Source organism: Pyrus communis, chromosome 4 (assembly GCF_963583255.1).
Source record: "Pyrus communis chromosome 4, drPyrComm1.1, whole genome shotgun sequence".
NCBI lineage: Eukaryota > Viridiplantae > Streptophyta > Magnoliopsida > Rosales > Rosaceae > Pyrus > Pyrus communis.
Genome location: NC_084806.1, coordinates 24211169 through 24237160, shown reverse-complemented (window position 1 = coordinate 24237160; position 25992 = coordinate 24211169). Strand labels below are relative to the sequence as shown.

Below are 25992 nucleotides of genomic sequence, written 5' to 3'. Positions count from 1 at the left end.
GGCAAGCAGGCGTTGGCCCATGTTGGACACAGAACTCGCACACTGAACACTAAGTGCGAGGGACTCTTGAACGGCCAACTTATCGGACCGTCCTGACAGCAGCCTACTATCTTTTGGAGTGAGGAGGTTTTTAGCTACTATTGTAGCTGTTGTGGCGTCCTGCATCACAGAGTCTTCACCTGAAAGAGGACCGTTAGAAGATAAAAAAGAAGGGCGCCATACATTACCTTGACGGGGCGCAACCGGATCGCTGCTGAGACTCAAATCTAAGCTAAGGTTCGATGAGTTTGCCATTTTTTTCAAAAGTGTTCAAAGAGAAGGGGTGGATGGAGTTAAAATTTCACAAAGGGCCGGAGTCGAGTTTCAGGAATGGGAAATCTTCAGAGTGTGTGTGTTGGGGTGATTGATAGCTCTATAAAAAGCCAAGACGACGCGTCCACCGATTCAAAGAGCCGGATTTTCCGGCGTAATTTAGGCGACGCTCCCTCGGCTTTTCAGAAAACGCGTTCAACTTTGTCAAAAGATTTCTGACAAAGCTGAAAACACGTGGAGGCCATCATCGCATCTACACATCTTTAGCCGACAAGCGCAGAGTTCGGCGACGCTTTCTCTGCTTTTCAGAAGACGCGTGCAGCTTTGTCAAAAGGAGCGGCATCTGCACTACCACGTGTCGTTCAGAAAGCGAAGGGGCGTCGTTCAGAAATCGAAGGGGCGCCTGCTCAGAAATCGAAGAGGCGTATTTAAAGATCGAAGAGGCGCCACTATTTCAAAGAGCCGGATTTGCGGGATCAAAACGTTTGTCGACAAGGGTAAAAAGTACCACCACTTGATATTATCTCTATATATGTCGACCTTCGTCTTTTATGGCAGGGAAAACCTGAAGAAAATGCCCAACTCTCCCTCACCTCTGAGGGCGCACTCCCAGCAAAGCCTTTCAAAATACTCAATTCTTTCTTCTTCCCCAAAGATGATACCAGATGCCTGGAGTACATATGACCCAGGAGGAAACGGCGGATTGAAGCATGTGCTGATTCATTCACCGCTTCTTCAAAGCAAAGGTATCTCATATCATCAAGGTCAAAAGCAAAAGTATCTCATATCATGCTCTTTCCCTGTCTTTTTCTTTGTCCTTGTTCTTACTTGCATGGCAAAGTAAAAGAAGCAATCAGCCGGCACTTGGAGTCAGTCTTCCGATCTGGAGCTAACTGCCTGGAATCTATTCCTGATTGCTTACCTAGCGTTGCTCTCGAGTAGTCATCTTCAACGGTTGTTACACTTCCAGAGAAGGGACCACTCCTGCAAAGATTGAACAAAGAAACAGATAACAGGAGGAAGCTCAGACCTTCGGGGGAAACCAAAAGAACCATCCTGCTGCCCAGTTCAAGAAGTAGCACAAAGGAAAATCAACGATGGGCAGAAACCAGTTCAAGAGTAAGCCTGTGGAATCACAAAAATCAAAGCCTCAATGCAATCACCAAGGAGAAGAGGGAATTTACACTCCATAACCAGATTTGCGTCCCTAAACTCTTCTCTTTGTTAATTACATTATGCCATGTTTAATATGTTTAGTTGCTTTTTGTGTGTTTACTTATGTTTTGTGTGAATCTATGCTTAAAACATTGAGGACAATGTTTGGTTTAAGTGTGGGGGGGGGGGGGTAACTAAAGTGTTTTGATGCAAATTCGTAGGGTTTTATCCACCATAACTTCTAATGTTGTTCCTTGCTATTTTAAGGTGTTTTTAAGTTGTTTTAGAGTGTTTTAGTGTGTTTTGTTTTATAATTCGAAAATCCCATAAAAATTTGAAAAATTGTTTTGAAAAACCCAAAAAGAGTTGTTTTAAAGTTGTTTTTGTGTGTGTGTTTGTGTCTTAGGGTACCTTCCAACACAATGATAAGGATTTGGTTTATAATTGCATGACGGTTAGAAAGAGTTATAAACATAGAGAAAAGTTTGATTTACTCTTGGTATATGCTTGGTTATGGTTATAATGTATGACTTCACATGCAATCATAAAAGAAAAAAAAATTCGTTTTTGTAACATGCTTGAAGGAAGGAACTCAAACAAACGCTACAACCCTGAGAGACTTGAGCCTATAACGTTCTTTGAAGAGTATAATCTGTGATTTCTTGTTTTCTAAAGTCGTTGCATGATCTCATTATTCTTTGCTTGGTTACTACTTAGAAGGCGTTTTATCATATAGTTCCAAATGCTAGAACTCATGCCCATTTCATTCAAAGCATGTTATTGATTTGCATAACACATATTCAAGAAGAAGTTGTGTAGTGACCACCACCATAGCCAAATAGCCTTACTTCCCATACTTCGTATATGTTGTAAGTTTTAACCCCGTTGAGCCTTGTTTAGCCTTTATTCTTTGTTTACCCACATTTTCCTCACCTAGCCTAGTTTAGGACAATCCCCACCCTTGTTCTTAAAAGATAGTGAGCATGACTTAATTGAATTCCTTTTGAGTTACATTATGAAAGAAAATAAGTGTGGGGGAGAGAATGTTTAAGTGTTGATGTTTTGAGATTCAAAAGAAAAGAAAAAAAAAAAGAGAAAAGAAAGAAAGAAAGAAAGAAAAAAAAAAGAGCTTGAAAAAAAAAAAAAAAAAAAATGAAAGAATAAGTGATTGAAGAAAGGTTCCAAAACACCAATTCTGGGCGTAAATTGTCTAAATTCTCCCTTTTTGTTCAAAAGTTGAGTTTTCATTCAAAAGTGAATTCTAAGTTGATTCAAATGCTTTGCTCACTATTTCTTTAAAAACCTTTGTTTTCCATATCCCTTCTTTGTTATCCACATACCCCAAGCCCCGTTACAACCCTTGACTTCTATCTTGAGTGTTGTGTATTTCAATTTGTGGAGTTTGAACTTGGTATGAGCATATGGTATCACTGGTTCTCGCGTCTAAGTAGTAGCATTCCATTCATGAGATCATATCTAAACATGCTTATTAACTCTAGAAATTGCTTCCTTTGAAATACATATATGTGAGTGTTCGTTTTTATGATTACATCAATCTTCTCACATATAACTAGTTTAGGGTGTGTAGTCAGAAAATCTGTGTGAAAAACGAGAGCATATCTTGTAAGGAATTGAGCAAATTCTCTAAGGCATGTTACTACATTCAAAATATAGTTTTAAATGCTTAATTGTGAATTAGTATGTGGTGACTATGATTAAGAATGTACTTAAGTGTCAAGATGGCTAAAATCTGTGGGAATAATGATTTTTAACTTGTCTTGTGCATTGGAAATCCGTGAGACGATTGTTGGAAGGTGTAGGTTGTGTTTTGTTCGTTTTGTCTAGTTTCGTGTTCTTTTGTTTTGTTTTGCTCGAGGACTAGCAAAAGATAAGTGTAGGGGTATTTGATAGGAGCATATTCATGCGACTTAAATAGCTTGTTCTCGTGCATTTACGTTATGTTTCTTTAGTTATTTTAGTACTTTAAGCTATTTTCGTGTGTTTGTAGGTCCAAAGGGCTAAAGGAGCAAAAAGATGCATTTTGGAAACTTTTGGAGCACTTTTGGGCTAAGGACGGATAGCTTATGCTTGAAGCCAAAGTGTTGGACGAAATTGAAGACCTAATTGAAGACCAAAGTGTTGGAACCTTGTTCCCTTTAGTTTTAGGACATTTAAACCTTTCCTTTATCCTTAGCCGTGCATAACATTCCAACATTCCACACTCCCACTTATCACACACCACATATCACTTACCACTTATCATACACCACATATCACTTATCACATATCATTCACCACTTATCATATCATACACTCAATCACTTATCACATATCACTTATCACACACCACATATCACTCATCACATATCATATCACTTATCATAACCACTTATCATTCATCAACACATGCATTCACATGTTTTCACAACCTACTTCACCTACAACATCCACCTACTTCACCTACAACATCCACCTACTTCACCTACTTCACCTACAACATCCACCTACTTCACCTACAAATGACATAGCCATATGTTCCCTCCACTACTCCTATAAATACCCTTGCATTCATTCATTCATGGACATCTCATTTCATACACAACACACCACAAACACATCCCTTTCTCTCTTAGCCGTGCGTCTCCCTTAGAATCCAAAAACCATCTTTCCATTTCCACCACTCCTCATCCACTTCCACACTTCCATTCCCCCAAACCAACTAAACTTAGACCTTATGCTACAATAAAGAGGAAGAGAAGAGGGCCTAAACGTTCATACAATTCAAGTTTGAGTTGTTGGAATGTTTAGGTGTTTCTTTGATTTCAATGTTTAATTTTAATTCTCTTTGTTTTGTATGAGGAACTAAACCCCCCCCTTAGCTAGGGGGTGATTCGAAATATATGTTTATGCTTGCATTTTGATTTGATTACTTCTAATTGCATTTCATAAGTTGTTGATTCAATTTGTTTAACCGTTTGATTGATAACTTATTTATGTATGTTTATTAAGAATGCGCGCTTAATTTTCATGCATGAATATGACGCTAGAATATAAGTGATTTTCACCTAATCGTTATGAACTTATATTCACAAGTAGTGGAGGTTGCTTATAAACAATCGCGTTAAATGAATTCTTGGCACGAGTTTCATGCTCATCATAGTAACGAATGCCTCGTCAACACTTATAGTTTTCATAATGCTTAATGATCTTTGATTGTATCTTTATTGTGCTGTTCACGTAAAGGACTTTTGGAGAATGTTGTGAATTGCGTTGCGCTAACCCATCCAATTCATTAACTTAAGGAAAACTTGACGGTTAATTTAAGCGGACCTAATTAACCCGGGGTGATGAGTTTCATAATTTATTGAAATGCAATTGGAAATCTTTTTATTATGCAAGTGTAACATATGTGGAGATGACCCCCTTAGCTATTCTATCATCCATTCATTCCATTTCATCAATTTCATATTTACATTCTGTCTAGTTTATTTAACTTGTTTCGTTATTTCAATTTTCGTATAAACTTAAATCCCCCTTTACTTTAATGTCAATTTAGTTAGAAATCATTTTAGTTTGTGTTTTTAAAAGCATTTTGAGTCTTTGGTCTGTCTTAGTGTTTTAAAGTTTAGTTTTACATTCTTTGAGTCTAGTTTAGTGTTTTATATTGTGTTTTTACGTTTTTGAGTCAAATCCAAGTGATTAACAATCCCTCCTAATCCCCGGTCCAGAACGATCCCTACTTATACATATACTATAATTTGACGAAAAGAGGGTTTAATTTGTGTGCGTATAAATCACGCATCATCCGGGAGTGCCAAAACAGGTGCATGAGTGAGACAATGCTTCAACTGCTGGAAACTCTGCTCACACTTATCATTCCACTCAAACTTAACGTCTTTCCTTGTTAACCTCGTCAGTGGCAAGGCAATTACCGAAAAATCCTTAACGAATCTCCGATAATATCCCGCCAAACCAATGAAACTTCTCACCTCAGTGACGGTTCGTGGTTACTCCCAACCCTCCACAGCTGCAACCTTCTGAGGATCAACCAGAATACCTTGAGCAGAAATGATGTGCCCCAAAAACGCGACTTGATCTAACCAGAACTGGCACTTGCTAAACTTAGCATATAATTGGTGTTCCCTCAACCTCTTCAACACCAAAGTGAGATGTCGAACATGCTCCGCTTTGGACTTAGAATACACCAGAATATCGTCAATGAAGACAATAACAAATCTATCCAAGTAAGGCTGGAATACCCGATTCATTAAATCCATAAAAGCTGCTGGTGCATTCGTTAACCCAAACGGCATAACCAGAAACTCGTAATGACCGTAACGAGTCCTGAACGCCGTCTTAGGAACATCATCCTTACTAATCTTCAGCTGATAGTACCCAGACCTCAAGTCTATCTTAGAAAATACACAAGCACCTCTCAGCTGATCAAACAAATCGTCGATACGAGGCAATGGATAACGGTTTTTAATCGTCACCCGATTCAATTGCCTGTAGTCGATACACAGCCTCAAGGTCCCATCTTTCTTTTTCACAAACAACACTGGAGCGCCCCAAGGTGAAGTACTAGGCTGAATGAATCCCTTATCCACTAATTCTTGTAACTGCACTTTCAATTCCCTTAACTCAGCGGGAGCCATACGATAAAGAGTTAATGAAATAGGATTAGTACCTGGAAGTAACTCAATAGTGAACTCCACATCTCGATCTGGGGGTAAACCAGGTAAATCCTCAGGAAAAACATCAGGGAAGTGTCTGACCACTCTCACATCCTCAATTCTGCTAGGAATGGTCTCCTCTAGCACCACATGAGCTAGATACCCCTGACAACCTTTAGACAATAACTTCTTCGCTCGCAAAGCCGAAATAACGCCGTGTCTTACCCCACTCTGCTCACCCACAAAAGTAACCTCAGGTAATCCAGGACGGTGAAACGTAACTACTTTCCCGTAACAATCAATGTTGGCACGATAGAAGTGCAACCAATCTGTGCCCAAAATCACATCAAAATCGACAATATCTAACGGGATAAGATCAGCGGGCATAACAACACCCTCTACTATCACTGGACATCCTGGGTACATACAATCTACAACACATCTCTCTCCTCTAGGCATAGCGAATTCTAAATCGTACCCTAGAGGTGTGGGGCGAGGTTGCGTTACTTGAGCAAATGTATGAGAAATAACGGAATGTGTAGCTCCACAATCAATTAAGACTCTAGCAAAATAACCAAGAATGTTTAACGTACCCATAATCAAGTCCGGGTTGTTCTGAGCATCCTGCAGAGAAATATTGTGAATACGCCCCTGGCCCTGCTGTCGTCCGCCGCGACCTCTGCTCGCTTGAACACCGCGACCTTGACTCCACGCCCTTGACTGGGCTGACCCGACTGTCTCGAAGACCCTGCACTACTAGTGGCAATCTCACCCTGCTGATACTGTCCTCCTTGGTACCACTGAGAACCACCCGTTGGAGCTGGAGGATACGGCATGTAGTTGCTGGGATACGGGGGATAACCACCCTGTGAATACGGGTCCTGGGGGTACTGATATTGTCCCGGAGCATAAGGAACAGCATCACCCTGATAGTGGTGAGCACCACCTCTACCTGCTTGACCATAATTACTCGGACCCTGGATTTGCCGAATCGGTGCAGGCGGCGGCATAAAGGTCTGCTGCGGCTTCTGCTGCTGACCCTGAGGACAATTCACCGCTTTATGTCCCACCTGTCCACAAGTGAAACAACCACCGCTGCCATGTCTGCAATCGCCGAAATGTCGGTTATTACACCTACGATAAAATGGAACTTGGCTTCGGCCACCATCACTTTGTCTCTGGCCTCGAGCGCCTCCATAAAACCTACCTCCACGTCCCTGTCCAGAGGTACTGAAACCACCACTAGACGAACTTGAACTAATACCACCCCTCTTGAAGTTTTGAGTCTGGCGAGGCCCAAGCGACATTTGACCTTTTCCTTTGTCATCTTTCTTTTCATCACTGTCGCTCGACATATTCTCAGAGTCCTCTATCCTCAACAATATTTCATAGAAATCCTGGTAGGACTCACAGTGAGTAGTAGTCGCCATAGAACGCCATCTCTTCCTAGTGCCTAAGCGGAAACGACGAAGCATCTCCGCCGGATTACCAGCGACGTCAGGATAGTAACGAGACAGATCAGTGAACTTACGATAATACTCGTTAGCCGTCATCTTTCGCTGTTTCAACTCGGTGAATTCCTGTTTCTTACGATCAATATACTCAGGGGGTACAAACCTCCTCTGAAACACATCCTTGAAAACATTCCAATCAGTCCTCTGAGCTGGAGTCAACCTACGAAGCTCCTGTTCCCACCAGGCTGCAGACTCCATCTCCAGAAACCATGAGGTTGTCTCGACCCACCTCTCCATAGGAAGGTTCCCCTGGTTATGCAACACACGGAAAGTCTTCTCTATGTGTTCTAACCAACGCTCTGCGCCTTCGTGACCCTCACTACCTTTAAACTTATCCAACTTCAGATTATACATAGTCTCCAGAGGAGTCCTCTGGGGAGGGCGCATCACTGTAGTCTCCAGAGGAGTCCTCTGGGGAGGGCGCATCACTGTCTGAAGGGCTGTAGCAATAACTTCCCCTAACTGAGTAAGATCAGGGAAACTAGGCTCATCAGAGCGACGTGGTTCCCGACGAGGCAGCATGATTCTGACAGAAGACACCAACTATTAGAATACTCACAAAGACACAGGACTGCCAAACCTAGGCTCTGATACCAAGCTGACACACCCCGACCGAGATCAGGGCGTGCTGGCCATCACACGAAGGTGACGTAGCCATGTGCGCGTGCGGAAGCTATAAAGATAGTAATATAAAAGTACGAATAATTAAAAACTAGCATACAAAGTACTAAAACAAGTGCTAGCGTATGTGAGACACAATTTCAGAGCAAGTCTACAGCAGTCAAAAAGGAAAGTTGCGACATAAATACACCCGAAGGTGACCCTACAATGGTGAGTGTCTGTCAGAAATGTTGGGACGCCCTCTGGGAAAAACCACCGAACTTGCTAGACCACTAGAACCTGGAGGGGCGCAAAAACAAAAGCGTGAGTGGGCAAAAACAAAGCTCTTTGAAAACTCTTTAGCAAAATACATTATAACCCCTCGCCGTAAAACCTGTATACTTCCCAGAAAATGAACATATATACGTATGTATAGATATGCCAATCATGCTCCAAAATATGCCATTCATGCTCCAAATATGCCATTCATGCTCGAGAATATGCCATAACGGAATCTCATAATCAAATGTAAATGCTCAAGCGTAATTCACATCAATAACATATAATCTGGCAGCCGGGAGTCACCTAACGTGACCTGTACGGCTGCATATAGATCTCCAATCTCAACTCAATATCTGAATCTGCACACGAGTCGGAACCACCTAACGTGGTCTGTACGACAGGCTTGGTGTAATATATATATGTATGCTCTAGTGCTACGATCACGTGAAGCTGGGCGATAAATCGCGGGTGACCTACAAGTCGGAACCACCTAATGTGGTCTGTACGACAGGCTTTGCACCTAACTTGGATCCAAGGCGAGCATGCGGTGCGGGTGAACATACACGTGAAGGCTATGCCCCTAACTCCGGGCGGGAGCACTAACACCGGGGGTGCATATTATGAGCTCTCTAAACATCTCAAACTATTACTGCATACAAACATGAATACCACTTACCTGTGCGTCCACAGCACCAAATACACATATATAAATATATGCCGCTACTAATGCATGTGATGATGCATAAGCGATAATAATAAAATGCATGACATAAATCAATTACTCTTTTTAATCTATTTCTGGGAATTTAAATGTAGATAGGTATATACGGAAAACAAAAGCCCACTCACTGATAAGTGGAAGGGTCGTAGCCCCCCTGCCTCGAGTGTGTACGCTCGTCCTCGGAATACGTATCACCTATACGCGAAAAAGCTACGAAAACGTTAATTTAAAAGCACCTAACCAACTTCTCGTAATAACTTCTCATACATTGCTCAAATTGGACAAATGAATATACCAACGTGCTCTACACAACCTCAGGATCACACCCATATTTTTAAAATAATTTTTGGACCCCGCACGCGCCCCCACGCGCCTGAATAGGCACGGACCTACGCGCCCCCCACGCGCGGCCACGTGCCATGCACACTGACGGCGTCAACTGACGCCGTCAGGAATATTCCGTTAAACTGACGGAATATTCCGTTAAACTTAACTGACGCCGTCACTGCCGTTAGGAATATTCCGTTAAACTTAACGGAATATTCTCCTTTCTTCTCCGGCGCCGGCGACGGCGCCGGAAAACTGGGAAAAATTCAAACTTAGTTTTCTCCTTCGTTTTTCAACCAATTTTCATGATTCAAACGCCAAAATGAAGCTTAGGACTAGTAGAACAACGTTAGACCACTTTTACAAGCTAAAACTCACTAGATCATACCTGCAACAACAATCCAAGTTCGGCCAACTTTGAACAGGACGATCCCGACGTCCAAACTCACCCAACGAGCTACTCCCAAGCTCCTGGGAACCTCACAAACACAACTATAAGCTTCAAATGTCCAAAAACTAAGTAAATTAAATTTGCATGAACAGTAACTAAAACTGAGCTCGTGAAACCGACGTGAAAACGTCGGAGTTCCTACCTGAAAATGGTACCACTGGACTCCTCTCAGCCTCACGAGCACGAGGGTGGTCTTGGTTTCTTGATTCGTGAAGATTTGAGTATGTTTGTGTGTGTGTCCGTATGTAGAATGAAGAAGAAGAAGAAGAACTCGGGGAGAGAGAGAGAGAGAGAGACAAAAAGTGAGGGAAAGAGGGAGGGAATCCCGGGAGAGAAAGAGAGGGTATGAGTGTGTGTGTGGTCCTACAACACCACACAACACAAAACTACACGTAAAGTAACGAACTAGGGGGTAAAATTGTAATTTCAAATGTACGTTTCGTTAGTTTCGGGATGGGATGTTACACTTTCTCTTGGGATTGAGGGGAGTCTATTGGTGGTGCGGATCGATGGTAATCGTTGTCGGAATCACCGAAAAAGGGTGAAATCCACTGGACAAACTAGAACTTTGTGGCTTTGATTTGTAAAATTGGGTTAGAATTTAAAAATCTAACACCACAGGGATGTTGGGCTCGCCGAGAGCTTTCCATGGACACCAATATTACCCAAAATGAAAGTCGGATGAGGGAGATACGGCTGGGTCGGCGGGTCAAAAGGAAATCCGATTCCTCATTTCCTCCCTTCCTGATTGGCCCTACCCTTTCCTTTTCTCTCCCACAACTCTCTCTTTTCCCCTCTCTCTTGCTGCCATTTGCCAGCTTCTTTTTTTTTTTTTTTCAACTAAAATGTCTCTAATTTATTCATTATAACTCCAAATTACATTAATTACATTTTGTTTGCGCCCACATGTTCATATCGACGAGTACTATCCAAATATGTAATAAAATCTGAAAAATCATGCAAAGATCAAATATGTCCACGAAGAATCCCTTTAATACTATAGGGCCAATTTTGTTTTTTCCACTGGTCAATAAATTTTACGACTTAAATTATAATAATTTCTCATAACAAAATTTTAAAATTTCTCGATTAAATTTTCATAACCATAAATCGATTGAATTTCACTTTTCTCTACATATTCATAATTATGAATATTTAATTCATATATTTAAATTTTCAGGGTATTACACATTATGTGAGAATCCTACTAGACTTAGGAAGTGCTCACAACTTCATTGATTCAGGCTATGGAATATACTTGCCGTTATCAGAATATGATGACTAAGTTAGAGAATATTCCTCACCTTGATAGACTATTCTGTCATCTTCTTCCTTTCTCCAGTCGTTAACGATGTTGTCTACTTTGTCAAAACTTCATCGAATTATGGATTTTTTGCTGGAATTCTTCACAGAGCTATAAGTGAGTCATTTCTCAACCAAATTTCATGATGCTAATGTCAAAATGAAGCTTGGAAGAGAGCAACAAGATTATATCTATTGGAAGTTCGAAAAGTGGTCGAAGATGGCCTGAAACTATCTGAAAAAGCTGAGCTCATTTTCAAAGTTTCAAATCTTTGTACTCCAAGGTATATTTGAGCACAGATTGCTCGAACCTTGCTCTATGGATGGTGGTGAATTGATTGGTGACTCAAATTCGCCCAACTCGACAGTATATTCCTTAGTGTAGATATATTTGAGCACAAATTTGTCATTGGCGAGAATCGAATATAACACCTCCCAACTACAAGTGAAAAGGAGTACTACTAAACCGTAATGCTAAGTGACCCGAGGTTTCTCTTTAGATTAATTCCTTGATTCTGCTAAAAAAAAAAAAAATCCAAAAAATTAATACCATTCTAATCATATTGGTTGAAAAATAAATTAAAATAAAAAGAAGAAAAAAAACATTCTTTTCAGGTTACAAAATTGGGTAATTAAGTGCATAACGAACCGGGATGATGGACGTTGATATTGGTACGCTACCAGTACACTCCAGAAACACGCAGCACAAGTGGAGTGTTCTCATTTTATCACTACCTTCCTTCGTCGCTCGCTCGCTGCTCTTCGAAACCCTTATCTCACGCGAGATCTCACGGACCTCTCGCCATCCATGGGTACGCAACTCTAAACCCTAATCCCCTAATCTGATCACCTGTTTGTAGAAATCTCGCTTTCTTAATTTCTCGAATTTTCGTCTCCTTTCTCTTTAATTTTTAAGTTTTGGAGATCGTTTTTGTTCCGCGATTAAGCTCCGGTAGATCCAGGCGAATATTTGGCGATTTTATCTGAATTTTTTTTCTTGTATTCTAGTTCATATGTAAAATTTCAGTTTCTAGAAGAAAACGCAATCGCCGGCGACACGGTCAATATCCCTAAAACCTTCTTCACCGACAGAGATGCTGATAAAGGAAGAAGAAGGAGAGAATGAATGCCATAGCGATATGAATCCCCCAAATCCCCCCTCCTCCTCTGCCACCGCCACCAACAGAGATGCCTCCGATGGCTTTGAAACTGCCAGCGACGGCGAACTCAACGACGACGAAATCCCTCAACAACTCCATCTCCAAGACGAACAACAGGAAACTCCCTCTCCGAACGATGACGACGTTGAATCGAAGCAGGTAACTCTCAGTCGAAGCGACTGTTCATCTTCTTCTGGTAAATTCCATTGGTAATCGATATTGTAGATGATTCAATTACTTATTGATACTTGAAGAGGTCAATTTTGTTCTGAAATCTGAAAATCCAATTTGGTCATTGTCTCTTAGTTATATGTATATCTGATCGGGGAATTGATTTTATTGCCTACGACTCCTATGTTTGTGTTGAAATACATTTTTTTTCAATTTGTTGGTTTTGCATCGGAAGCAGAAAGCGTTTGAAGAAGCAAGTGATGTGAAAATTGAAGGAAATAGACTTTTTGGCAGTGGGCAATACCAGGAGGCACTAACACAGTATGAGCTTGCTTTACACCTTGCACCTGATATGCCACTGTCTGTCGAATTACGTTCCATTTGTCATTTAAACAGTGCAGTATGCTTCTCGAAATTGGTACGTTATGTGGGTTCACATCTTTGGAAACTCTTCTGGACTCTGATTCCCCTTTGATTCTCACATGTTAGACAATCTATGATTCCAAATTTCTAAATATGTAGCAAGATGTATTGGTATACATGGATGAAATTAGTTGAGGCTCTTAATATTCGTAATAACTGATCAAAGTTTATAAGTGATGCTTTAAGGTTCTTAATATTTGGACTTAAGATTTATTGTGAAAGACAACGAATAATTCAAGTTTATATTAGATGGCATTGTTTGTCAAAATTTCTGATCAAAGTTTTCCTGGTATTTTTAAGCCGTGGTTGGAATTTAGTGCGAGTGCTATTTGTTCGAATAAGCAGTTTTCACTTTCCTCACAAAAAACTAAAAGGCTGTTTTCACTTTTAGTCTTTCCATTATCTTCCCTTTTCTTATTATGTGTTTTGAAAAGGTGTCGTATTCTTTTCATTAGAATTGTACACAAATGATACGTTATGGTGCATAATTATTACACTTTTAATCTTCACAGGAAAAGTATGAGGACGCAATCAAGGAATGCACAAAAGCGCTTGAACTCAATCCTTCATATATGAAAGCTCTGCTTAGAAGAGCAGAAACTCATGAAAAGCTCGAGCATTTTGAAGAGGCTATTGTTGGTAAGTTCGAATTTAATACCAAAATTTAACCACTAGAAACAACTTGTCTTCTCATTAGGTGGATTAATACTAATTTGTATTGCTCAATTCTTGTTTATACACTACAGATATGAAAAGCGTCTTGGAACTGGATCCTTCAAATGACCAAGCCAAAATGGCCATTCGCCGTTTGGGGCCACTAGCTGAAGAAAAGAGAGAAAAGATGAAAGAGGAGATGATAGGTCAGTTTCTCTCTGTTTTTTGGTATATAAGTGGCTGGTGGGTTGATTTAATTATTTCCTTGTGCATATTGTTAACCGCTCCATGTTTCGTGGTTTTAATTTCTCTTTCTTGCCCACTCAATCAAATTATTCCCAAAAGCTATCTGTACCATAATTATATAATTTTCCAGTAAAGTACAGAAAAGAATCCCAACCCATCCCATAGACAGACCATTCTGCAAGCCTTCGCATTAAACATGACTTATTCTTTATCTTGAGAAACAAAGACCAATGGATAGGCAAATTGGACTGTATTGCAGGGAAATAAGCAATGTGGTTTGCAAAGTCAAATAATTACATGCTGAATGGCGAAAGTAACTATTTTGTCTGATTTTGTGAAACAGTGGAAAACCTAAGTGTGGAAAGGAGGAAGTACTAATATGCATCATACTAATCAATTCCTTGATGACATATGATCTTTGCTTATGACTCGCTAGCTTTTCATCGAAACTTGTCCATGATTTCCATAGGAGTTGCTGTGGCAGTTTAGGGAGTGGTCGGGCAATATTTTATTCTTCTTGATGCTGTCAACTAAATGAATATTTAACACATTGGTTCTCCTTTAGAAAGTGATTATGTTATTAAAGATGTTTGTTTCAATTCTTCTGTCTCATGACTCTGGTGGTTATTCGCATATTCAGCGGTGCTTTCTGGTGGCATCAGACATCATGTCCAAAATTGCTATGCCTGCGGGTGATATATTTATGCGGCATAATTCATTTTGAAGTCAGCCTAGGCTGTTAGTGGGCTGACATGTCGTTCTCTGTAATCTACATTTCTGTACTTCCACTTGCTAACATTAAATTTTCTCATAAGAAGGAAGACTGAGGGTTTAAAACTGTTGTGTGGGCAGGGAAGCTGAAAGAAATGGGCAACTCGCTTTTGGGCCGTTTTGGAATGAGCGTCGACAACTTTAAAGCAGTCAAAGATCCAAACACTGGCTCATATTCTCTTTCATTCCAACGCTAGTACAGTTGTGTCCATATCCTATAACAATGAGGGAGGAATGGCTGTGTAGGCAGGATTGTTATTTACAAGTAAATGCTGAGCTGAGAAAATCATTTGTGGCTGGTAGTGATTGCTTTCGTGAATTTTAAGCCCGTATGGTTTCTATATATGGATGAAATCGGCACCATTGCAGTTTGTTTATGATCTTCTTTACATTTATTACCATGTAAATGAGACTTGGAATGAGATTCGTTTCAAACAATGTGGGTTCTGGGTTGATAGTGATTGATATATAAATCCTACAATCGTAATTGGGTTACTAGTTGTCCGGTATGTTTTGCTGTAATTTTAAACTCAGAATTGCAAAGGTGATTCCTGGTTGCTCCAGTACTACCCTCTTTTCTTCTTTGTAGGGTTTTGTCCTTGCCGGTGAACAATAGTCACTTGTGGTGATAGTTGTATCGCCGGATGCCGAGTTCAAGCCCAGAGTACGCCAGTTGGTTCCAGTCTTGCACATTGGCGAGCAGGGGCGTTTTGACACACTTGTAACATGTTGCGTGCCCGCATGCTGAAAAATTACCAAAGAATAAACTTTGGTAACTGCCGGTGCCTGCTGCCATTCCCGTCTTGTCCCGTCCCGTCCATGAGGATATGCATATAATTCTCCAGTCCCCAAAGAATAAACTCCAACGCAGAACTTTATTTGAAGAAGAAAGTGAAGCAAAATTTGTTTCAAATTAAAGAAAAAGAAAATACGTAATGATCTTTTGAACTGTTTATGTGGTGGTATTTATAATATATATATATATATATATAGAGTACCTTGAGGACCAAGAAACACCTTTATTAGACAGCACAAACTCGTTCTTGTATAAAGAATTCAAACAGTTTGATTCAAAAGTGATTGAAATGAAAGAAGCCATTGTCATACAAACCCAACGCATATCATAGCAGAGGGTTTGATTGCCTGCCAGAGAACGGCAGTGGTCAGAGAGAATGGCAGGATGTGGACTCGAAAATTGTAAGGATACAAACCAACGCGTGAATCATACTTGCACCACATACATATATGGAGGTGGCATCCACCTCTTAAAAATTACCTCCCTCCACTTCGTTCTTTTTCTTATTGAATTTTTTATATCATTTCACAAAACTTGGCTCCAAAATTACACTTTCGGAAATTTCAGATTGTTAATTTAAACATATACACCCCCTTAAGGTCTTTTCGTATTTTCATATAACTTCCTTATGTTTTACAAAGCTTTCACGTAACTTTGTTACAACAACACAAAAAATATAATCAATTTCAAGGGATTTCATGGTAATTATTTACAAAAAATTTATACTTTTTGGGGAGCTGTTAATATTTGCATTTTGAAATAATCATTTACAAAAAATTTCGTCAATTTCATCATTTTTTTTTTAATTTAAGTGCCATTTCCACATTTTTTTGCTTTTTTTGTTTTTTTTTTTTTTCGTCTTTGAGAGATACTTGGCTCCACAAAATTGTAGAGAAATTCGTACACTAAAATAGGTCTTGGCTAATTCAGAACTTGCTGCTTATATTTAAAATCTTTCTTATTATAAAACATTATGTAAAAAGAATATTTTCAAAATATCAATAAAAATGAAGGTAGTTTAGCCGTTGTGAATTATGGTCGTTGCTGAATAGATTAATTACATGCCATAATTATCTTTACATAGTGTTTTATAATATCAATAATTATGATCATAAAGAGGAAGTCCCTAAATCCGTCACGAACTTTTTTTTGTGTAAGAATTTATCGCCAATGCAGGTGCCCATCTTGATGCCTACATCATGCGATGAACCCATTCACCTAACTACCCCAGAAGAAGGATGTATATTCAATTTTTGGGAGTTGAAGGGGTCATTTAAAAGTGCTTTTAAAATGACCAAAAATGTTTTTGATGAAAGTATTTTATAACTAATTCTTAGTAAAAATGCAAGTGAATCATGGAAAACACTTGAAGTGTTTTATGCAAGAAGCACATAATTGGTGCTCTCTGCAAGAAGTACATAATTTGTGCTCTTTGCATAAAACACTTTAAGTGCTTTCGAAACCAAAAATATTTTTCAAAAAAAATATTTTCACTCATTTTAAAACATTTTCAAACGAACCCAAAAACAGTGTGCAGAGCAATGGGCGAAAAAACAAATGCCCTTGGCAAGAGATTAAGAGAGGATTAGGTCTTTATGACTTACCATGAAGTCTTATTTTTCACCTATATTATGATCTCATCACCATAAAAAGTTAAAAAATTGAAATACTACTTTCCCACCCACTATATATATCTAAATTCTTTTTTAATTTTTCAAAAGAATAAATTTTAGAGTGCTGACAAGCCCAGACTAGCCACCACTCACTTATTTTATTCCAGCTAGAATTCCAGAATCCGGTCACTTCTTAGATTTCCATCTGACTGCAACTCTCCTTCCTTCTCTCTCTCCAAACCTCCAATGCAACCCCCTTCCAAATCCCACGACCAAGCCTCATGCCACATTCTCAAAACTGTGTCCTCAAGCCCCATTTCTAAGTTTGCGACAACCCGGTCTTGCCCATTCAAGCCCAATTCCTTCTTCTGGTCCATTTCATTTCTCAAAATTTTAAATAATTATTTATTTAATTAATTTTTTTGAACAATTATTACATATGATTAAGCTAGCGTAATTAAAAATGAAGAAAATAATTATTTGAAGGAATTGAGATAGTTGCAAAGAGCTGGTGAGGAAGATAATCTTGGTTGTTTTTTTTATTTTATTTTATTTTATATATATCCCTAATGTCCTTTTACAAGAGGGTAAAATTTGTATCAAATCTTTTATTAAAAGATGGGTGAAAAAAAAAAAAAAAAAAAGAGAGTGGGGTGGGTTTATCAACACTTTTTCTTTTTTTTTCTTTTCTTTTTTTAAATATATTTCAGTGTTCAACTAAAAAACTTATGATTCATCCTCTATAAATTATAGAGAGAACCGTTGAACGGATAAATGATTTCAAATTTAGTCATTTTAACATGCAGAATAAGGAGAAATGAAGAGGTTAAAGGAGAAGATCCAAATAAAGTCTCAACATTCTCTTTACCATTTTAACCTTAAATAGTTTTGTAAAATATAAATTGTTGAAATCCAACAACCAAGTTAAATAGATCATACAATCAAGGATTTAGCTACACACCATCTCGATGGTCAAATGGTAGTTGTATTACATACATATACTTCACATGAATTATGTTGAAAATGTGCCATAAAACCAATAATATGATGATAGTTTACGGACATTTCACATGTTAAACTAATGTAGTTTAATATAAGAGCAAAGATTACTGTTTAAAGCCATCTCATATAAACGTTATATGCTTGAACAAAGTTCAAGGAATATGTAATTGAGAGAATGTGATCTAAAGATGTTAGATTCATGAGACCATTCTTTTTCGTATACATATCCTAAAAGTTCATGATCATAAGATTGCCAAGGCATTGACAGTCCATTAAAATTAGTACGTGCTATGTCTTCTCTCAAAGAAAGTGATTGGCCTAGAGTCATTGGTGTGACTGACACCAAGACAAGCATGTAGGTGCTCAATAGAGAATGAGTCCATAGAACGCGATCAACAAGGAGTTCTCATACTCATGTCACATGAACTCAAGGTTGGGATAATGCAAAGTAGTCATTTGACCTGAGGCATCATAGTTGTCTTGTGGTTAGGTCCTTGATCTTTGATTGTGCCAAAGGCACTCCATCAGAGAGTGTCTAAGACATAGTTGGGGTTAAGCCACTTAACTATAGAGGCAGGTGAATGCACAACAAGGGATCTCTAATCTTCAAACAGTTTAGTGAGAATACTCTATGATATGATTAATAATCTCTGGCTAGAGTATAAATGACATTTAGGAAGTCGTTTCAAATCACATTCTAGGTAATCATATAAGTAAAATCACATTGGATATACATGAAAAAACTATCAAACCAAACAATGTAACCAAGAGTATTGTATTAGAGAAAGATCGTATTGCATTGTAACCCCAAACTGAATAGGTTCTCCAACATCTTCTGATTATCTTGGGTAGCCATGATATACTGTTAGGTGTCACTCATGGCTTGTGTAAGCCCTAAAGGTGTATAATCACTAAAGGGAGAATTGAAAGTAAGTTTCAATTCACAATCGATTAGTAAGAGTTCTAATTGCCCATTGCCTCACTAAAAGGAACCTAATAGATCGCACACTGCGTAAGATAATGATTGAAGGATATAATGAAGATGAGTAAGGACAATTAAATAGTTTAATTGTATATGGCAAGGATTAATTCAAAGTTAATTAATCAAGAACGAAAGGCACATAAGGGATTAATTAAAACTTAAACCTTATGTGCCTTGTGGACCAAACTATTTAATTGTCCACTTTGTTTTAGTTGTCACACAACTTAAACCATAACAAAGTGGACAATTAACCCACCAACAATAGGGAGGCCGGCCGTGCTTAGAGAGAGTGTGATTTTGGACTTATTACAAGTTTGTCACTCCAATGAAGGTAGGTATAAAAGTAACTTTATAGCCTTTTCTTCATGAGGGTTTTCTTTGAGGAAAGATGAGAGAACACAAGCTTTTTCTCTCTAGAGAGGCCGGGCACCATGGGAGAACATTGCTAACATTTTGTTTTTCCATGGTCACTCATCTTCTTCCTCAACCATCCTTGGTGTTGGAACTTAAAGGTGAATTTTAGGGACTTTTGGAGAACCCATTCCTCCATCCATATCCAAGAAGTCATGGAGCCAAGAAGCAAAGTTCCTCCATCCACGTCCATGGAGCCAAGGAGCAAGGAGACAAAGAAAAGAAGACCCTCACATGGGTGAATATCATTTGCTAAGCAAAGAGGTGCTAAAGGTATAAAAGTTTCTCAACTCCCTTCTTTTAAGATTTGGGTTGAGTCTTGGTTTACCACAACTACTAGGCTTTGAATTTCATGGTTTAATTTTTTGTTTTGAAGTGCATATAAACATGCTTCTGCCATTTAATTGTTAAATGCATGTATTATGTTGTTTAATGAACTTCGTTTTTCACAAAATTTCCTTCGAATTATATACGACGCTCATATGGTGATTGTATTAAATACATGTAAATATTGTAGCCAATCCCATAAATCACAAGGAAGTTATCAAGCCTCAAAATTTCAGAGCATTATCATAACATTTATGTTACAATGGTGAATCTAATACGACTATGAGAGAGTACATTTATTCAACTGAAAAAAGAAAACAAATAGCATTCATGTTACAATGCTGATTCTTGATGTGCAACCACACAATTATACAACGCCGGTTTACTGGAGTAAGCTGGATCTGTTTACGTCATCATGCTTGCACGACCTTATTAAGATTCACACCTTCCTCTGAGTTCTCAGCCAATGTTTCAGCATGGTGCTCCAAGTATTCTTTGCTATTCATCTCTGTTAATCTGCACTCGTCAGCGGTTTCACAGTCAGTACTAGCAACGTTGCAATAAATAGAGATCAAGAACAACCAGATTGACAACTTTCATACAACCAAACTACCACGTCTCAAATATAGACTTGTTCTTATCGATCCCAAAACCTTAAGCCACTTGTTTTTAGTTACAGTTATTTGGATTTAGGGTAGTAATCGGTCAGAATAGGACAGAAGCATGGCGCAAAGATTCTAAACGAGATATTTTGGCTCCCGTTGTAAAAGGTTAGAATAAACAATGCATGCCGAGAAGAGGTGAAGGAAAGATTAACCCAAAATGAGATCTTTTGATGACCAAAATTTTCTAAACACAAAACACCACATTTTCTTTTGCTGCCCTTCAATCCAAACCTTGCAAATTTCATCCAATCAAAGTGTGCATATTTGCGAGAAACTGTGAGAGTTGTCATGCAGTACTTGAAACGACACTTCAATGTGCAATAATAGACAAATGAGGCAGGTACAATGATCTGCAGAGGAACATACCTACTAATGGTGCGGTCTTTGGCAAAACCCAATTCATTATCCACGCACAGTCCAGCATCATCATTTTTCCTTGACCTTGAAAAGGTTCTAGGTGCGATTTGTAGGGCATCAGAGATTGTCACTACCTTTTCAAAGAGTTTAAAGGGAGTTCCCTCAGCTGTACACAACAACCTGGCCTTGTTCTCGTACATCACCTGTGACCACATTAGTGAATAGAATAATTTAAGACCCATGAGAGTGGAGAAAGCAATGGTGATTAAGCTATAACCCAAATGCAGTTACAACAGTATCCTTTGAAGGATAACCAAAGACATGAACAAAACTTATTCCCAAATATCTCGCTTCCAGAAGTATTATTTCCAAAAGTTGTAACTAATATGGCCAACCTAATTATGAAGAAACAGAGCCATTAAGTATTACGGTCTAGTGGTATTCCTCTTCACTTGTAAGTGAGGTCTTAGGTTCGATTCTCGCCAAAGGCGAGTCTGAACCACATTATTGCTAGTCCATTGTGAGGTTAAGCCCATCACCCTCCGCATTAGTGTAGATAACATCGTTTGTTAAAAAAAAAATTATGAAGAAACATAGAACATACATCAACCAGAGTGACAAACCGGTATGCAGCTGTTCTATTGTGGAGCCCAAAAACTGGGACACCCTCCAATGCCAAGGTATGGTAGTTCTCTGTAAAAAGGAAAATGAAGAATCTTTAAGAGAAGTTATTCTTGATTCTTGAAATACGAAATTCCCATATTAGGGTGTTTGGAACCTCCTACTACTAAAAAAGAGCCAATAGTTTTAAGGTAATATGAATTTGTGCATCCAGGTAAAAATAAAATTCGTAAAGGTTCACAAAGATCTATATCTATCATTCATAGTCGGATAAAAGGGAAATGATTTTTGAAACTGCGCAAATATTAGTCAAGAAAAAGATGGGAGGTTTTAATAAACATAAAATGAAATACAGGGAAGTACGTTCCAATGCTCAACATCCAGATTTATGTTTTGCGGTTCCTATTCTTAAGTGTAGGAGTGCACGAATACAGAATACTAATTTGCATCCATCCCACGACTCAACACAATGATGTCATATATCACTAACTAAAAATAAATTTAACATCCTAATTTGCATGAATTATTGACTCTGCTAGGTTTTACTTACTGCACAATCCAAAATAGTCTGCAGCTCCCAATGGTCTGTTACAGAGTTCCTCAAAAGGAAAATACGCACATCCATTAGCACCGAGTGGAACCTGATATGAATTAAAGAACATATTGTCAGATCCAAAAACACATGACCATATAATATTCTCGGCACATGCCTCACCAAAAGGCAACCGAGAGATTACCTTTAATGTCCTTCCCATTACTACTTCTGCTTCTTGTGGAACAGCTTCGTGTTCCCCAATCAATTGTTGAAAACTTTGCTTGAGAAATCCCGACAAATCTTTGCCAACAAAGTAGAAACCCTGCTCTGCCTGTAGTTAAGGTGCAAGCATGAGATTAGATATTTATACACATTAGGTAATATCACCTGAACACGTGGAATCTTAGTGGACTTGATATCTCACCGAAGTCAGTTTCCGGTAGTCTACCGCAGAACCAATTTCATGAACTACACATCTTTCCTGCAGCCAAAATACCCTGCTGTTATGAAGTACAAACTAATTAACAGACTAGGAAAACATGATAAAATGTTATGCACATGAGTACTGGTGCCAGATGTAAAACTTCAAAAAATGCATACATAAAAAAAAATTTCTAGCACCAAATAAAACCCAGTTAAAGGTTTGGTAACTCTACAAGTGCATTGGCAACATTTTATCGTGTTGTGGCAAACATATACTAAAATCACTGGTTTGAACCAATCTAATTACAAGCAGATGAGATCACATCCAGATACATACCTTCAAAGTCGCAATGAACGGCAGAAAAAGATCCCTTTGCAGTCCACCTTCATACAGCTTATCTGGAGCACGATTGGAGGTGGAAACAAGGATCTAAACTTGCCTCGCACAAAAAGTAAAATAAAACACACAAATAAAAATCGAAACAAAGAAAATAGTATGAATCTGCATGATTCAGTGTATAAAAGGCCATGAGCACAAGAGAGTAAACGAAAGTAAACTACTTACAATACCATTATTGAATAGATGTCTAAACAGGCGATTTAATATTAATGCATCAGCAACATCTGTCACCTACGTAAGACCACAGGACAATCAGTACAATAAAGGAACAAAGTAAGATATGATTTTGAATCATATTTTCAAATACTAGCGCTCTACCATGAATTCATCCAGACACAACAAGACTGCCTCGTCGGATATCTCTCTTGCAACAACTTCAAGTGGATCTTCTACACCCTGGTGCTTCTGAGAAAATATATATCACCCATGTTAACCTTAACCGGGTAGTTGTATAAGACCGAGTACCAAAGAACCAATGTCCAGAATGAAATGAACATTTAGTTCAAATATATGCGAATATTAACTGACTGAAAAAATGAGTTCCTAATCCTCAAGTATGAAAACCTGTTGTACTGTAAATGCACAGCTCTTATTTTGAAATAAAATCTCTCTTTTCAAAAATACTGTAAGAACAACCTGTTCGGATATCATCCATCCAAGGGCGGTGTACAAATGACTGAATGTTCTACTGTACTTCATGATACATTTTTTGCAACGGAAGCTAAACAATTAACCCTAAAAATTTTACCAAATACAGCCTACGTTCGCATAAGAAGATATTTCTCAGATACAACAAAGAAAGTCCTTTTATCAAAAATTTCATCTTACTCGCAATGTTTTATGTACATTCAGCATAAAGTCATGAAAATGAATCCTCTTTTTCCTCCAACAGCATTGTCTGAGAAACGAAAATAAAAGTATTAGGAGATAAAAATGACAACATGTGATGGACAGAAAGTTGAAGAAGTTAACATTCAAGAACAGAAATAAATAAATTTTGATAAACACCAAGATCCATTGTACTTACAAGGAGTGTTCCTCAACGATTATGAACAATAGCGTTGCAATATCTAGAAAATTAAACAATAACATAACAAAAAAGAACATTCATTTAAACTTACAGCTGATCAAAAAACAAGTCCATCAACATGGTTTTACCGGTACCCACTCCTCCATACAGATAAAGACCCTTGACAGGTGAGGTTGAAGAATGTGGGATGAAATGATACCACAACCACCTATTCCTGTATATGGACAAAAAGATGAATGATTGGTAAATACTCCTAGACAGGAACAAATTAGAAGTAGGAAAAGAAAAAATTCAACACGAAGCTAATGGTATCATATACTGTACCAGCCTACAACTTGAAATTGGATCACAAGTGGTGAAATTAAACAAGTTATTGAAGAGTACCTTCCAGATTTTGTAGAAATTGAATATCTATCCAACTGGCAGGCATCAGCTGATTGAACAAGTTCATCATAAAGCCTTTGAAGTTCTCTTAAGGTGCCTACCTGAAAAAATTAGTCAGATTTAAAAAAGAAAAATAAATAGATAATGCATATAAATGCCTGAAGCGATAGTACAGTTCTCTGTTATCCAACCAGAGCAACCCACATTTAACACAGGATTTACTAAATAAGGCCGAAAGTTTAAATCCTTCAAACCAAATTACGGGATAATTTCCCTCTAAATAAAGTGTCCATAACAAACATTATCTGTTCAACCAAAACAAACAAACAAACAAACAGTATGTGAAAACATGAAGCTGACTTCCAAGGTCTGCATGCACCGTCACTGTGCCATTTAGCACTTCAAATTTCAAATGAAGGAAGGTGCCAAACAGTTTTCATTCTAATCATTTCCTCATTTAGAACTGATAAAGAATACACCCGATGAGTTGTTTTCCCTACCTGGTAGGCATCACCGTCAACAAGTTCCCCTGCAGCAATTCTTCGTTCATACTCAACAAGTGGCCCCGCTGTTTTTACATCTGCTATTGAACTCAAAACCATCAAAACTGAGACTATAATGCTACTTTACAAACTAAGACAACCCAAAATACAAGAAGCACCACCATTAGTAATTGGAGCAACATCAATTGACAGAGCTCTCGAGACCATAAGCATGGGGTGTTGAAGTCTATCGAATTCGGCAATTTTAGCAAGTTGATAAGCAAACACAGCACGGGTGTTTGTCAACAGCTTCTGCCTTGTTACAAAACCACTTGAGTAATGACATGCTTGATGGCACAAAGCAAATCTACATTGGTGAAAAGATCGAGCAATTGCTCTCATTTTCTATCCAGGACTCCGATACGAACAGAATTTCCAATAAACTTGCTTAATGTATCGAATTAACGAAACCCTGAAAACAATGTCATCTAACAATTTACAATTTATAGATGGTAAGAAAAATATATTAATAATAATTACAAGTTACATAACATATTAAGCCAATAATTGTTCATGGATCATAACATCATTCCCCAATTAAGATAAATAAACAAAGTAAAAATAAAAACTCACCTGAAGCCCAGAACTGCTAGCTGGGTTTCTCAGATAGCAGCAGGAGATGAAATTACAAGTTACAACAAAACTAGCAAATAATTAATCCAAACCACAATCTCGTATAACCCAAAAGACAGGATCCTCATATTCCGACTTCTTATGAGGAGGCTGGCTGGATTTGGTTGGGTTTTACAACACAGATTACAGCACGTTAGCTTTGGCCTCTGAGTTGTTTAAGTTTGACCTTCTCACCGCGCGATCGTCCTCATCATCTTTTTAACCTTTTTTTATTTTTATTTTTTTTTTCTCGACTTCTTATGAGGAGGCTGGCTGGATTTGGTTGGGTTTTACAACACAGATTACAGCACGTTAGCTTTGGCCTCTGAGTTGTTTAAGTTTGACCTTCTCATCGCGCCATCGTCCTCATCATCTTTTTAACCTTTTTTTTTTTTTTTTTTCCTGATTTGGTTATGCGTACCCCAAAAAGGTGGAATATTCTTCATATTTATTGAATAACTTATTTCATTTCTAAGACCATCTTCATTCTTTAACCTAAAACTTAAAATTTTTAACTTAGAAAATTAAGG

General features: G+C 38.4%; 2 protein-coding genes across 2 annotated transcripts; one reads left to right on the top strand and one right to left on the bottom strand.

Moving 5' to 3' along the window:
* Nucleotides 1–11993: 11993 nt before the first annotated feature.
* On the top strand, nucleotides 11994–15257 carry LOC137731064 (uncharacterized). The gene is made up of 6 exons (XM_068470134.1): nucleotides 11994–12149; nucleotides 12346–12656; nucleotides 12907–13086; nucleotides 13604–13730; nucleotides 13838–13951; nucleotides 14844–15257. Exons 2-6 carry the CDS (start codon nucleotides 12432–12434, stop codon nucleotides 14957–14959), a joined length of 762 nt encoding a protein of 253 aa, XP_068326235.1. The 5' UTR covers nucleotides 11994–12149; nucleotides 12346–12431; the 3' UTR covers nucleotides 14960–15257.
* Nucleotides 15258–20049: 4792 nt separating this feature from the next.
* On the bottom strand, nucleotides 20050–25792 carry LOC137731480 (uncharacterized). Its single transcript, XM_068470596.1, has 15 exons — nucleotides 25424–25792; nucleotides 24973–25262; nucleotides 24809–24888; nucleotides 24309–24409; nucleotides 24016–24138; nucleotides 23723–23792; nucleotides 23213–23299; nucleotides 23060–23125; nucleotides 22832–22924; nucleotides 22496–22552; nucleotides 22274–22402; nucleotides 22087–22177; nucleotides 21520–21608; nucleotides 20925–21118; nucleotides 20050–20409 (listed from the first exon to the last, which is right to left on the bottom strand). The coding sequence occupies exons 2-15, from the start codon at nucleotides 25190–25192 to the stop codon at nucleotides 20307–20309; spliced, it is 1503 nt and encodes a 500-aa protein (XP_068326697.1). The 5' UTR covers nucleotides 25193–25262; nucleotides 25424–25792; the 3' UTR covers nucleotides 20050–20306.
* Nucleotides 25793–25992: the final 200 nt, after the last annotated feature.